At 35.7% G+C, this 15533-nt stretch overlaps 1 protein-coding gene across 2 annotated transcripts; it reads right to left on the bottom strand.

The window, feature by feature from the left end:
* Positions 1–3425: 3425 nt before the first annotated feature.
* Positions 3426–14809, bottom strand: LOC125665727 (GDNF-inducible zinc finger protein 1-like). 2 transcript variants are annotated; one of them, XM_048898525.2, is made up of 7 exons: positions 14677–14809; positions 10781–11906; positions 9571–9966; positions 7938–8027; positions 7720–7849; positions 6630–7321; positions 3426–4240 (listed from the first exon to the last, which is right to left on the bottom strand). In XM_048898525.2, exons 2-7 carry the CDS (start codon positions 11783–11785, stop codon positions 3797–3799), a joined length of 2757 nt encoding a protein of 918 aa, XP_048754482.2. In that variant the 5' UTR covers positions 11786–11906; positions 14677–14809; the 3' UTR covers positions 3426–3796. The 2 variants fall into 2 exon arrangements, with proteins under 2 accessions (XP_048754482.2, XP_056008404.1); XM_056152429.1 differs by lacking the exon at positions 14677–14809 and having other exon boundaries at positions 10781–13284.
* Between the last annotated feature and the right edge of the window lie 724 nt (positions 14810–15533).

Here is a 15533-nt window from a genome sequence, read left to right as displayed (position 1 = left end):
TTTACACTCGAAAATAGCGTGTTTGTTAAATCTAGTGAAAATCATTTCCTCAAATTCCATTTCCTCGTGGTAAATGAAACTTAAGGTAGCAGGGATTATTTCATTTGGTCGGGCAAAGAAAAACAATTCTTTTAAATCGTAACTCAGCACAACTGTTCGCAATTCTGTAGAAAGGGGACTGTTGTTATTTAGGATCAGTATTGTACGTGCAATCTGCATTTTATCGTTTGTTTAATCAATTATTCTCCAAGATTGGATTGTGGAAAAATACTTAATACATTAACACTCCAGATCACTGCTCGATAAGCTTTCCTAATAACTGCCAGTTCTCTCAATTCAACTGTATTCTTGTGAGAGAAAAGAACCTAACCCAAAAATTCTTGTATAGATAAAAACGTTACAAAACTTTGTGGCAGCGTTTTAAATTAGAATTTGAGAAAGGTCATCCATATTCATCATTTTGCAGTAGACAACTGACATGTCACAAAGGACCAGCAGTGGCGGATTTAAGGGGGGCGCACCACCACCCCACCCCCCCCCCCTAAAATTTTCAAATTGAAGGTAAACCGTGGTATTTTGTGTAGAAAAAGGTACTAAGCGATGTAAGAAGCAATAATTTCTTTCATTTCCGGAAAAATGACAAAATCTTTCAGATTTCTTGAATTATTTTAATGGGAGAACTTAATTTTTTTCCAAAAACCCTTACAATTTGCGTCATTTTATTAAGTTCACCTTATAAAAAATGATAGAAAATAGTACAAATCACTAAATAGAAGACATATTTCAAGCCCTATATAAAATCTGTAAAATCCAGGAGCTTCCGGGGGCTTTGCCCCCTCGGACCCCACCTGACCCCTAAATGCGACCACCAGCCTCAGAAAGTGGCGCCCCCTTAACCGCAATTCCTGGATCCGCCCCTCGCCCGGTGTACCAATGACAACTGTTCCTAGTGCTCAGTCTCTATAACAACAGAATTACCTAGCGGTAGCCCTGCTGTTCGACAATCCCATTAGACCCATAGGTAGTTGTAAACATTTTATATGGATGTAATCAGGGCATAATACCGTTATCTGCACCGCATATCTTTTGTAAATCTTTGAAAATTTGCATATTCCTATAGTAATTTAACGGAATAAACCAAAATTAAAGAGCAAATAACTCTTCCTAAAGGAAAAATAAATCTTACATTTTATCGCGGTGCAGATAACGGTATTATGCCAACACTGTCTAATCGAAGTATTGTGTACAATATTTACCAAAATCTTCTCATGTTATTTCGTTCCATAAAGTGCTATAATATTTAAAAATTCAAAGTTCCAAAACTCCGTTACAAAGTCGATCAAATTTGAAAATCGAACGAGTTCTTCCCCTTTCTTACACGAGCCATTTTGAATTACATAAAATTTTCTCAAGTATAAATCTCGAGTTGTTGCGTGCCATAAAAATGCTAAATCTTACCAAAGACAATATTAGAAAATTCAGGTCCCATATCTGAAAATCGAAAGGATTTCTTCCTCTGCCAAATCCAAACAGCAACTTTGAATTCTATGAAAATCTCAAGTAACCTCAAGTAATTTTGTACCACAGAAAGTGCTAAACCTCATCAATCGTAAAATATTCAAGTCCCATATTTGAAAATTAAAAGGGGTCTTCCTCTACCTAATCTAAGTATCATGAATAAAATACATGTAAAAATCTTCCCACGGATATTGTGTGTTATAGGACGTGCTGACGGACAGATGGAGTGATTACTATAAGACATATGACAGGATCCAAAATACACATACAGACACGAATGACTAAAGGGGGATAGAAATGTCAGTGGGAGGGTCTCAAAGTAAGGGATTTTTCCTAGTCCTCTTGGCTGGACATCAACAGTCCTAGATGTACTGTCCACTTCACCATGATACCACTTCTGAGAATATGGACCATGTCTGTCCGAGTTTGGTACTCCACTGAGAAATTCAAAACCGCATCAACATCCAAACGGAATTATTAGGCAGTATTTTTTTCATATATTTTTAATCACATTTTATGGGAAATGTTGATTAGTAGAGTTATGAATCAGCTTCATATTAACTTAAAGACACTGCATTGTGTACATACTAGATTGGCAAAATCATTTACAGTAAAACATGATTATAACGAATTCATGATTATCAGTGATATTTAATCCCCTTATACGGAAATAACAAAAATTGCATTGGATACAAGGTTTGGTTATAATGAACATTTTCTCACTGGTCCTGGGGGTTTAATATAACCGTGTTTTACTGCATAATAAAGTTTGGTTGTAATGAAGTTTCTCACTGGCCCTGGAGGTTCAATATAATCATGTTTTACTGTATAATAAAGTTTGGTTATAATGAAGTTTCTCACTGGCCCTGGAGGTTCAATATAACCGTGTTTTACTGTATAATAAAGTTTGGTTATAATGAAGTTTCTCACTGGCCCTGGAGGTTCAATATAACCGTGTTTTACTGTATATATAATTTTCACTTTCCCCCCCAAACTTTTCCAATTGACACACTGTCTTGGAATAACAAAATTGAATTTTTTTCATTCCTCTTCAGGACAGCATTTATGGTCAATTCATTATTCTTTTGACCGATTGCATTTGCGGCTAACTCATACTTCAAGAGTTTTGACGTCCTATCAAACCAAAATTTCTGATACACGTCTTTTCTTTAAATGTGTATGCAAAATACCAATTCACAATATCACACTGACTGATCGAGAGAGTGTTACCAGGAATGATGGCAAATAAATAATTTATCAAGTCACTCTTAGAAATCTTGGTGTAACTCCAAGTTCATCTATAAAATTCATTTCTCTAAAACTTACCTTTATAAGATTTTCTACAATATGAATATTTAACAGGTTTGATTTTGTTTCTGTCCATCTAGAATCAAAGGGGTCCTTATGTAGCGTGTCAAAATCATTTATACTATAGACTACCATACATGGATAACGGGGTTTTTTCTGCAATAATCCAATTTTCACTTTCTTTGTGAGTATTTTTGAATTACAAACAATCAAATTCGCATAAAATTTACACCGATTGTGTACCATACTTTACTAGATAATAATAACTCCGCGAGTAGAAACTCACCACCTTGGATGTAGTACTGAATTATCTTAAACGGTGGTCAGGTGTTATCACTCTGTACACGCACCTGTTAATTTGTTGAGTGACAACACGCGTAACGTTAATGTTTGGTCTGTACAAAATTGAAACCTGTCAAGTGTCAATTTTTAACTTGGAGAATTGCAAACAAAGAACTACGCATATAAAAAAATAACAGTGTTTTAGGGTATTTTCGCAAAATTTGTGATACGCAAAAATAATTCGTTATACAGTATTTGTTGAGTATTATTTTTAGGTATCTGTTCTCCTTTATACCTTTTCATGATGTCAGAATATACATGTATAATTATTATGTTTTAAAACAATCAAGCTATCACAGAAATTAGTGTAAGACATTCTTAAAACAAATAAACATACTATTAGAGACTACAGCAAGCCGAAAATATTGAAATTTGAAAACATCAATATACAGTAAAAAAAAAAAAAGTTGCAGCGAATATGTTTATAATGAATTTACTCTTACAGTGAAGTGATTTTCATTCCCTGTAGTTTTAAATATTGTGAACTTACTGGATACAACAAATTACATTTACATCCCAAACACTATGCTACAAGTGTGTTTTACTGCATACAAAAAGATCTAGAGATACATTTTAACAGTATAAACAACTCAGTAGGTCTTACAAAAGCTTGAAAAAAAGAAACATTTTAATTCCATGAATTGGGGAGTGAGCTGGAGAGAAACATAATGGCCGAGGCATTTTCCCCGAGAACTTGTTGAAGTTTTACATCATTACTCTGCTCATACGTCTCTTCAATAGACGGTGTTATGATGATGTCTGTAGCTTGTACCAGTTCTGCCTGATTTATGCCTTGTGCTGAAACGTCTGTCAAGAAGTTCTGGGTCACCAATACGTTTGTTGATGTTGGCATCATTTTTAAATCATTCTCGTGCGTTCTCTCGTGTCTCTTCAAGGCATAGTTGGTGTTGAAACGCTTTTCACACATACTGCACGGAAATGACCTGGGATTTTGGTGAATGTTCTTCACATGCTTCAGTTGACATGATTTGGTTTTGAATGAAGCTCCACAAACATCACAGAGGTACTGTCGACTGTTAGAGTGCATGGCCATGTGTTCCCCTAAATGACACTACGATATAAACAAGAATCACATAAAAAACAATATCACTAAATGACACTACGATATAAACAAGAATCACATAAAAAACAATATCACTAAATGACACTACCATATAAACAAGAATCACATAAAAAACAATATCACTAAATGACACTACAATATAAACAAGAATCACATAAAAAACAATATCACTAAATGACACTACAATATAAACAAGAATCACATAAAAAAACAATATCACTAAATGACACTACCATATAAACAAGAATCACATAAAAAACAATATCACTAAATGACACTACAATATAAACAAGAATCACATAAAAAACAATATCACTAAATGACACTACAATATAAACAAGAATCACATAAACAAGAGGCCCATGGGCCACATCGCTCACCTGAGTCACCTTGGCCCATATCTGAAGACTTTCCATATATATTTACATGTAAAACCTAATAGTCCCTATTATGGCCCAAACTACCCTTTGCAAACTTGAATCTACACTATGTCAGAAAGCTTTCATGTAAATGTCAACTTCTTTGGCCCAATGGTTCTTGAGAAGAAGATTTTTAAAGCTTTTTCCTACATTTGTATGTAAAACTTTGACCCCCCCCCCCCACTTGTGGCCCCATCCTACCCCCCGGGGGCCATGATTTGAACAAACTTGAATCTGCACTATGTCAAAAAGTTTTCATGTAAAAATCAGCTTTTCTGGCTCAGTGGTTCTTGAGAAGAAGATTTTTAAAGATTTTTCCTATATATTTGTATGTAAAACTTTGATCCCCTATTGTGGCCCCATCCAACCCCCGGGGCCCATGATTTGAACAAACTTGAATCTGCATTATATCAGGAAGCTTTCATGTAAATCTCAGCTTTTCTGGCTTAGTGGTTCTTGAGAAGAAGATTTTTAAAAGTTTTTCCCTATATATTTGATAATTAAAAGATGTTTTACAGAACCCGTCTATGTAAGATTCCGTAAGATAAAGATGTTTTACTGAACCCGTCTATGTAAGATTCCATAAGATAAAGATGTTTTACAGAACCCGTCTAAGTAAGATTCCGTAAGATATAGATTTACAGACACGTCTATGTAAGATTCCGTAAGATAAAGATGTTTTACAGAACCCGTCTATGTAAGATTCCGTAAGATATAGATTTACAGACACGTCTATGTAAGATTCCGTAAGATAAAGATCTTTTACAGAACCCGTCTAAGTAAGATTCCGTAAGATATAGATTTACAGACACATCTATGTAAGATTCCGTAAGATAAAGATGTTTTAAAGAACCCGTCTATGTAAGATTCCGTAAGATAAAGATGTTTTAAAGAACCCGTCTATGTAAGATTCCGTAAGATATAGATTGACAGACACGTCTATGTAAGATTCCGTAAGATATAGATTTACAGAACCCGTCTATGTAAGGTTCCGTAAGATATAGATTAACAGAACCCGTCTATGTAAGATTCCGTAAGATAAAGATGATTTACAGAACCCGTCTATGTAAGATTCCGTAAGATATAGATTTACAGACACGTCTATGTAAGATTCCGTAAGATATAGATTTACAGAACCCGTCTATGTAAGATTCCGTAAGATAAAGATGATTTACAGAACCCGTCTATGTAAGATTCTGTAAGATATTGATTTACAGAACCCGTCTATGTATGATTCCAAAAGATATAGATTTACAGAACCCGTCTATGTAAGATTCTGTAAGATATAGATTTACAGAACCCGTCTATGTAAGATTCCGTAAGATACATTGTATAGATTTACAGAACCCGTGTATGTAAGATTCCGTAAGATATAGATTTACAGACACGTCTATGTAAGATTCCGTAAGATATAGATTTACAGACACATCTATGTAAGATTCCGTAAGATAAAGATGTTTTAAAGAACCCGTCTATGTAAGATTCCGTAAGATATAGATTTACAGACACGTCTATGTAAGATTCCGTAAGATATAGATGTTTTACAGAACTCGTCTATGTAAGATTCCGTAAGATGTAGATTTACAGAACATGTCTATGTAAGATTCCGTAAGATATAGATTTACAGACACGTCTATGTAAGATTCTGTAAGATATAGATTTACAGAACCTGTCTATGTAAGATTCTGTAAGATATAGATTTACAGAACCCGTCTATGTAAGATTCCGTAAGATATAGATGTTCTACAGAACCCGTCTATGTAAGATTCCGTAAGATATAGATGTTTTACAGAACCCGTCTATGTAAGATTCCGTAAGATAAAAATGTTTTACAGACACGTCTATGTAAGATTCCGTAAGATATAGATGTTTTACAGAACACGTCTATGTAAGATTCCGCAAGACATAGCTGCTTTACAGAATCCCCATACACCGTTACCAGGAAGCATCTCTCTTACCTTAGATCTAAATGCCTTATTGCAGACCTGACAGACAAAGTCCAGTTTTCGCTGCATTTTTTCCAAATGAACCTGTTTGTGTTGGTTAAGTGTGTCACTTCTCTTGAAGGTCATCCCACACGTGTCACAGAGATGGGGTCGGTCATTCGTGTGGTTCATTCGGTGTCGGTTAATGTGCTCCTTACGTTTCGTTTTGTAATCACATTGATCACAATGAAAAGCAAACTCTTCTGTGTCCGCATCCGAATTATGCATCTTTAAATGGAGTCTGTACTTCGACAGCGTGGGCAAAGTCTGACCACAATGAGCACATCTGTACGAGTACGTCTGGTTTTTATCTCGTTTGTAGTGCCTCTTTCTGTTATTGTGCTTTAAATTCATGTGTCGTCTAAGTAGTGTATCCGAGTCCGTCACATACGAGCAGAGTTTACATTTTACAACATTCACGCTATGACTGATTTCATGTTTCCGTAACGTGCTTTGCCGAATTGTTTTAAAACCGCAGAGCTTGCAAACAAAAATGTCACTAATTTTATCATGTAATTCTAAGTGTTTGCGGAAATGACTTTCCCGCTTTGACTTGAAAGAGCAATTTTGACAGAAAAATTTGAATTGAGCTTCTGCCTCATACTGCTTTTTGGTTTTAAAGACTCGCTTTTTCCTCGCACCATCATCAGGCTTTGAAGTTTCATCTGTAAATAAATTGATTGTAAAAGAAATTTTTGATTTTCAGTTTTGGTTGTTGATCACTGTGTAGAAATACAGGATCATACTAGCCATACATCACATACAACTACTGCAGATTCCCAAATATACGCCAGGAATTCACCATCACATCATTTCGCAAGAGGCATCGCTCACAAAATAAAATTACTCGCTTTTAATTTTTTTGTTGCTGAAATACATGCAAGAACTCTTGATTCACAGCCGACTCGCGAATTCATGTTCACGCGATTTGATGTACATACGAGTCAATTCACCATATTAAGTACTCGCGTAAAATAAGGAATCTACAGTGTGTTTCAACACTCTTAAAAACATTCAGTACAAGAGAGAAAAAAATCAGTTAAAATTGACGTGTATGCTGTACCTGTTTCTGATGATTGTTTGACCCACTCCGTGGACAAATCAAGACCAGACGGAGGCTTACAATTCACAAGATACGCATCTCCTTCCTTCTCTTCTGAAGCCATTAATTCTAAACTGTCCTCCTCTCCATCCTGAAATTGATGGAACAATTTTTAGAAAACTTTTGCCAGTAAGAAAACCAAGTCTTCCCCCAGTCAGCAAAAGGACAGAACTGAATACCTGCACCTCCCTGCCTATTGATGGTGAGGGCTCACTTGGAGTATTGACAGTGTTGGGGGGTACCTCAACGCTCTCTCCAAAACTGGTCACCTGAAAAGTCACAATGGTTCATGTTTAAAAACAAGATAACCCATACAACTTTAAGATTGTTTCACAATACAAACTTGTTCTAGAGATTGCTTTTTATGAAAAACAAATGTCTCCCCAGCTCCCCATATTGGAAGTGATCCAAATGAAATGTCCTCCCCTTAATGTACTGCATGATATGGAGGAGAAAGCATGAGCAGGAATATAGCCATTATGAACTCCGATAAGTCGCATAGGAGAAGTGTTCACAAACTATTTTACACCCTCCACCCCTCAGATCCATTATAACTTTAAGGATAACAAGTAGATCCTCCTGTCCCTACAATATGCACATCTGCAAATGGTACTGAAGTATTGTACAAAATGTCAAGCCTATCGGATATGTAGTAAAGGGGGAACAGTGTTCACAGGCCATTCTAACACCCTCCACCCCTCTTGGATCCACTATAACTTTCAGGAAAATAGTTAAATATATAGTTCACAATATTTATATATTAAAATATATTATATTTTAATTAATTCCTAAAAATTTTTAAAGAAAATATTTGGATCCTCCTTTCCCAATGAAGCATTGTACAAAGTTTAAAATCTATCAGATAAGCCATATAGGAGAAGTGTTCACAAGCTATTTTGACATCCTCCACCCCTCCTATATCCACTATAACTTTTAAGAACATAATTGGATCCTCCTGTCTACAAATGGTAGTCAAGCATTGTACAAAGTTTCAAGTCTATCCGACAAGCCATATAGGAGAAGTGTTCACAAGCTATTTTACATCCTCCACTCCTCTTAGATGCACTATAACTTTTTAGGAAAATAATTGGATCCTCCTGTCCTGACAACATGCATATCTAAATGAATGTGGCAATGAAGCATTGTACTAAGTTTCAAGTATATCTGACAAGCCATATACATGTAGGAGGAGAAGCGTTCACAAGATTTTGTGACAGATGGTGAGACGAACGGTCAAAAAGTACAAAATCAATATGCCCCCCCCCCCCCCCGAAAAAGGGGAGACATAATTACAACATTACTTGTTTAAATTTGTAAAGGATATCTTAAAATCTTCAAACAACTTTCTAAAAATTATGGGTTCAATATCAAGTATTACTGCCCGTGTAGAATTTATTTGCTATCTAAGAATTTCCTGGCTATCTGAGCGGATCTAAGAATTTATTTGCTATCTGAGCGTATCTAAGAATTTCCTGGCTATCTGAGCGGATCTAAGAATTTCCTGGCTATCTGAGCGGATCTAAAAATTTACTTGCTATCTGAGCAGATCTAAGAATTTCCTGGCTATCTGAGCGGATCTAAGAATTTACTTGCTATCTGAGCGGATCTAAGAATTTACTTGCTATCTTTGAGAAAATTTACTAGCTACACATATCCAATGTATTACACTAAGAGTTCTGAATTATTCTAGGGATTGATTAACCTATTTACCTATTCATTGAAATTAACAGTACGACTCACTTCAGTCAATCAGGTGGCTTATAATAGTCTAATATCTGTTACCGTAGTGACGAGTGGTCCACTATTAAATACCTTTCTCTTCTTTCTGCAATAGGGAGTCTTCTCTTCTGATCCTGAAATGACCCCATTCTCTACGTCCAGGAATCCCTGAAATCGCTCCGTCTGGCGTATTTTTCGTCCTGACACACTTGAATACAGAGGTTGGTTCAAATTGCACACTGGTGTTTTTTCCACTTCCACTTCAGTTTGAGTTGATTTATCGACCTTCATCAAGCTTCCCAAACAATTTCCCACCAAAGGTTTGATGACATGGAAGAATTCTAGCATGCCTTCAAGTTTTTCCATCAAAATTTTGGCTAACTTTTCAAAGTGCACAGAATTAGACAAACTGACATTCTGACAAACCTCGATCATTTCTACCAGTGCTGACTGATGATTGGAAAGCTGATCCAAAACTATAGAGTAGACCTACAACACAGAGTTAAAGTATTAATAGAGCAACTAGTAAACCCATCATCACCAATCACGGTTTTGAGTCCACACACACGCTCCCTCAATGATGACGGAGAGAATCGATTTGAAGCACCCATGGGTAACTGACGATGCTGGTAAACCATGTATTATCATAATATGTAGTCTTTGAAAGATATTACATATCAAGGCCATGGTAAATCAAGGAGCAATTTTTAGTATTTGTCACTTACACATAGTATTACATGGTGTATGTCTGTAACTGTATATATAAATACAATATAACAAGAATATCAGTTAAATGATGGATGCTCCTCAAGTGCATGTAACCAACGTACTACTTAATCATATGATGAATGACTTGATAAAGAAATGTTTCTACTTGTAAAGCAAATATTTAGAGCTCAGACATATGATTGCTGGCTTGCAAATGAAAAACTGCTGAAATTGAGGGGGTTTATTTTTTCATGTATCATGTGTATACAAGCCATATGTTTTAAGTGACATTGACCTTTCAAAGATGCCTTTTTCATGCACAATCTAAGTTTTGAATGGCCTTGACCTTTCAACATGACCATGAGTGACCTTTGTCCAAAAGCCATTTGCACAATGATCAATAACTGTTGAAATATTGTTGAAATGAGGATTTTTTTTTTCACATATAAGACATTATGTTCCAAGTTACCTTGACCTTAAAAGTGAACTTCAGTGACCATTTTGGTTTCTTCATTTATCTTTACAAATGCGTGTGTGTAGGATAAATCGTTGTAGAAATTGCCAGCAGTATCGTGAGAAAGACTGCTAAACACACCTGATGTTTACTCCCTTTGTCTTTGTCCACAGTGTCGGCAGTCCACTCATCCATGTCCATGTTTGCTTCCGCCTCAGTCACAGGAATGGCCGTTGTTTTATACTTTTTTACACCCTTGATATTTGAAGGCAACAAGCTTACATATTTTTGATTGTCTAGTTTATCCGCCACGCCCAGCTGATGATGTGGATCTTCACTCTCCAACTCCGAGTCCAATGCAGCTATTTCTTCCGGAATCACAAGCTGAATATTACTACTTCGCGTACTGGATGACTCGGGCCAGGAAAGCTGCACATTTCTAATCACATTTCTGCTTTCATTCGCAGTTGTGTCCTTCTCGTCAATCTTCACTTTTCCGTGTTCATCTGTTGCTGCCACGGCTTCTGGCGATAAACTTGGGTCACAACTCACATCTGTGGGAAACATTTCTCCCTGCTCCGCTCCCTGCGGGATCCCCATCACATTGAATACATTTTGAATTGGGGTGAACGTGTAGCTCTGTTCTGCATTAATAACCCGGCCATCCTCGCCCTCTGGTTCCGAGACATTCGAACCCAAGGAGACTGTCTGAACCAGATTAAGCTGGTTCTCACTTTCATTCTGAGAAGCCATTAAAGTTCCCATGATGGTAATTTCGCCTAGACTGTCATAAGTCCCCTGCACCACGGAGTTCAACTGTAATGGCTGACTATTGATTATAGAGAGCTGATTAAAGTCAATCTGTTGCCCGTCCATGGTTCTGAGTTGACTGAAGGGAATGTCTAAGGAGGAGTTATGATCAGCAGAAGACACTACCACAATCTGTGCTTCAGGTCCAGTTAGGTGTTCACTGTTTTCTAACATCTGTATCTTAGAACTGGCCCTCTGAGTGGAACTAGTGGCATTCATATTTTGTGCGGGGTTACCGGCATTCACATTCTGTACAGAGCTAGCAGTATCCATACCCTGTACCAAAGAATGGTCTCCCAGCATCTTCGTTTCTTTAGAATCGCCACAAGTCTCCATGTGTCCAATCTTCAGCACTGATGCATGTCCAAGTCAAAAACTTTCCCAAGACATATAATGAATTGGTGATTGGTTCTGAACTTTAATACAATATTTTGCTGTTCAGGTCATGTTGATACACCTGGTAACATCAAAATGAAGAACAAGCTTAAAATCAAATATACAGTAAAATCATTAAAAATCACCAAAAAAAAAATATATAAAATTCCATAATTAATCAGCAAATTTTAAATCTTGAGCCAATTAGAGGCGTCTACAGCAGTAAAACTATGACAGCATGCCACGAATTCCAAGCACAATTTCTGTCCAATATGAAAATATCACAGGCACTCGGCGTTTTAAATATCTATAATAAAAAAAAATTGTCTAAGTTCCTGTAAACATAATATTCACAAGGTATATCACGCCGCCATCTTGGTTTCTTTTTTTACCAGCTACATCGCTTGAAAATTTCGGTGAAAAGTTCGACATAATATGATAACTAGACCCCTACCGTTTAGAAGCAACTCTGTCAAGGTCTTACCTCTCGCATCGTCATGGTGAACTGGAAATAAAGTCCATTTATCGGCAATATATACCTTGTGAATATTATGTTTACAGGAAGACAATTTTTCTGTTATAGATATTTAAAACGTCGAGTGCCTGTAGAAAATATTGAAAAGAACGTTATATCTATGTGCGTTTTTATAATATATTGCATTAAGATACACTTCAACATATGTATGTTACATGCGGTCAACATCATTCTATGGGTCTTTTACTGTTCTCCAATAATTAATAAATGATGAAATTTATTGCATTAAATGTGTTTTTATATGTATTTTTATATTTATTTTATTATTTTTTATTTTTTTTCGCAACTGTACATGGTACATCAAACATTATAGATTTAGATCATATGTTTTATACACAGGCAATTGCATCGCTTGGGGTTGAATTTACTATACTCTTTATATAATAGTAAATTCGACCCCAAGCGATGCAATTGCCTGTGGTTTTATATATACATGTATATCCTTGATTTATACAATAAAGTGCTATGACTATAAAAAAAATATTTGTTCCGTCCTTATGCATCACTTTTTACAATGGATCAAGAAACTTTTGTATAAAAATATCAAGACAGTCAAAATCACTCTCAGTTATTTATACGATCAGAACAAGATAGTTGTCTGACCAAAATTCCTTCAAATTGTAATCAATCTTCATAGATGCACCTGTAAGAAGCACAGGTAATTATATCGCTCGGGTTCGAATTTACTACTAAAGAGTACTTAGTAAAATTGAACCCAAGTGATATAATTGCCTGTGGTATGAAGACCAAACAATATACTGATGTCGTTTTGGCCTGTGTAATACTTTTCTGTCATTTCTTTGTAATTTTCGTGAATGGCAGTAATTCTAGTCATTATATGGACCCCCTTATTTTTTATTCTATGAAATTCCAGGAGACATTTTCCCTCCAAGTATAAAATATATCCAGTGTGTTAATAGTACAAATTGGAGGTGAATCAATATTTAACGATATACACCTGTCTAACGATATACATGTTATGATGATATAAAGTCGGGTTGGAAACTGAGCATTTTTTAAGATCGGGATCAGACCTCAACTAATCCATCATTAAAGATATTAAGTAGAAAAAGCACTAGTTGAGTCTGGGGGAAATAGAAAGGAAAATAAGAAAGCAGTATGCAATCTATGTTCAGAGACTGATGCTGCATTGAAAGGCATGTTTAAATTTGATGGCATTGAAAGGCATGCCTAAATTTGATGGCATTGATTGATTGAATATTGTTCAACGTCCCGCTCAAGAATATTTCACTCATATGGAGAAGATGGCATTGAAAGGCATGCCTAAATTTGATGGCATTGAAAGGCATGCCTAAATTTGATAGCATTAAATGGCATGCCTAAATTTGAAGGCATGTCTTTTGATGGTGCATCTATACTGATAAAGCCTCTCTTCTGAGCTTAATGGAAACTTTACAATGATGACATTAAGGCACAAACTATAGTTGCCATTCAATGGTGATAAAGTGCCAAGTTCTGATATGAACTACATATATACTTCTCGACCTTCAAATAAAAAAATTTAAAAAATACCCGGTTTTGTTTGTCTTGACGTAATCAATTCATATTTGCCGTGATAAAACAAAGCCCAGGAATTTGGCAGTTCATGGGATAGCAAAATCTAACAATTACAACTGCTGAACTGAAACATTGAATGGTAAATATACAATTTGACTCGCAGTGTGTATAACTGGGGTTTTATTAGATAGAATGTTCTACCATTAAAGTGGGACGTATTCTAACTGTAGTGAGGGCCTGTCCCAAGACACAGTTAGATTATTCTAACTAAGGTACTTTATGAAGAATATCATATCTTCTTAAATATTGGTACTAATATTGTGGTACAATAACAACAAATTTTGACAATTTTTTTTTAAAACTATTTTTACATAGAACTATAAAATCTAACATTCTACGGTAGGATAGAAATATTAAATAAATCTTGTGCATGCCTCCTGACAGGCTCCTGTTTACATACACAGTACACACCTCCGAAAGATTCGAGTATCACATGAAATGCACAGTTCAAAATTTTATCAATAATGTCAATAGAATTCACTTGATTGACCAAGCCAAGAGCTATTTATCAACGCATAACTCTCATGAATTGGTACATCGAGTGAATTTTATTGACTTTATTCAATTATTGATAAAATTTGTGCATAATGAATTACATTGACAATTATTAAAATTATGAAAAGAATTACCAAAGGAAACTGTTTCCAATAATTCATAAACAAATTTAAAGTGTTATATAGGCAGTAATTTCTCTCTAAATGACTTAATTCATCAAAATATCCCATGTACTGTACCTTACCAAATATGCCAAACAAGAATTTGACGTTAAAACTAGAAGTGAAGTGAAGTGAAGCTCGATCCCGCAAGTAAATAGTGATCCGAACCCGATGATTACAGTTCACTTTGATACGGACTTGACAAGGAGCAATCAGAGAATAGCAGGATGTAACAATTTAATGGTATCCACTATATTTCCATATCTGATGACAAAAACAAAATTATAAAAATATTTTGCCGACAGCCCGCCGTAGTTATTAGACGCCGACTATTTATTAATACTTGACATCCACTTATAATGCCCTAGGTATTCCGGCATCAAACATAACAGTGTCTATACATTGCGCAAGATTCATCTAAACATAATTATTCTCGAATATTCTATGGAAAAAAATATGTAATATATGAAGCTCAGGGGGAAATAGAGATGAAACCCCTTGAATTTTGGGACCAAAAAACTCTGAAAACTGGGCATCCTTTATTACTCCAGTCCTAATAATTTAATCCATGGAAAAAATCGTATGATACAATTGTCTTAAAAATAATTTAAATGCTTTTCCGCAAGGTTTTATTGTGTGTCGTGGGGGGGGGGGGGGGGGGGGGGGGGCGCTTATTTTCCAGATTGTGGAACATCAAAAAACAAGATGTGTTTGTGAAACACAAATGCCCCCGATAATGGCCAATTCCAAAGATGGCCAAGGTCACGTGAACAAATATCTTGGTACCAGTAGAAAGATCTTGTCACAAGAAATGCTCATTTACAATATGAAAGATCTAATATTTACCATTTATAGAAGTTATGACCAATGTCAATTTTTTTTTAAGTAGGTCAAATGTCAAGGTCAAAAGGTTTAGTACCTACGGAAAGGTCTTGTCACA

This window comes from Ostrea edulis, chromosome 10, assembly GCF_947568905.1.
Source record: "Ostrea edulis chromosome 10, xbOstEdul1.1, whole genome shotgun sequence".
Classification (NCBI taxonomy): domain Eukaryota; kingdom Metazoa; phylum Mollusca; class Bivalvia; order Ostreida; family Ostreidae; genus Ostrea; species Ostrea edulis.
Note: the sequence above shows the minus strand (reverse complement) of the source record. Positions and strands in the feature narration are given on the sequence as shown.

Excerpts from the sequence above, each read along its gene's own strand:
- LOC125665727 (XM_048898525.2), bottom strand. The coding sequence starts at position 11,785 with ATGGAGACTTGTGGCGATTCTAAAGAAACGAAGATGCTGGGAGACCAT. Across the intron at positions 9,967-10,780 it reads ACAAAGGGAGTAAACATCAG|GTCTACTCTATAGTTTTGGA; the intron begins GTGTGTTTAGCA and ends TCTGTGTTGTAG. Across the intron at positions 7,322-7,719 it reads CAAACAATCATCAGAAACAG|ATGAAACTTCAAAGCCTGAT; the intron begins GTACAGCATACA and ends ATTTATTTACAG.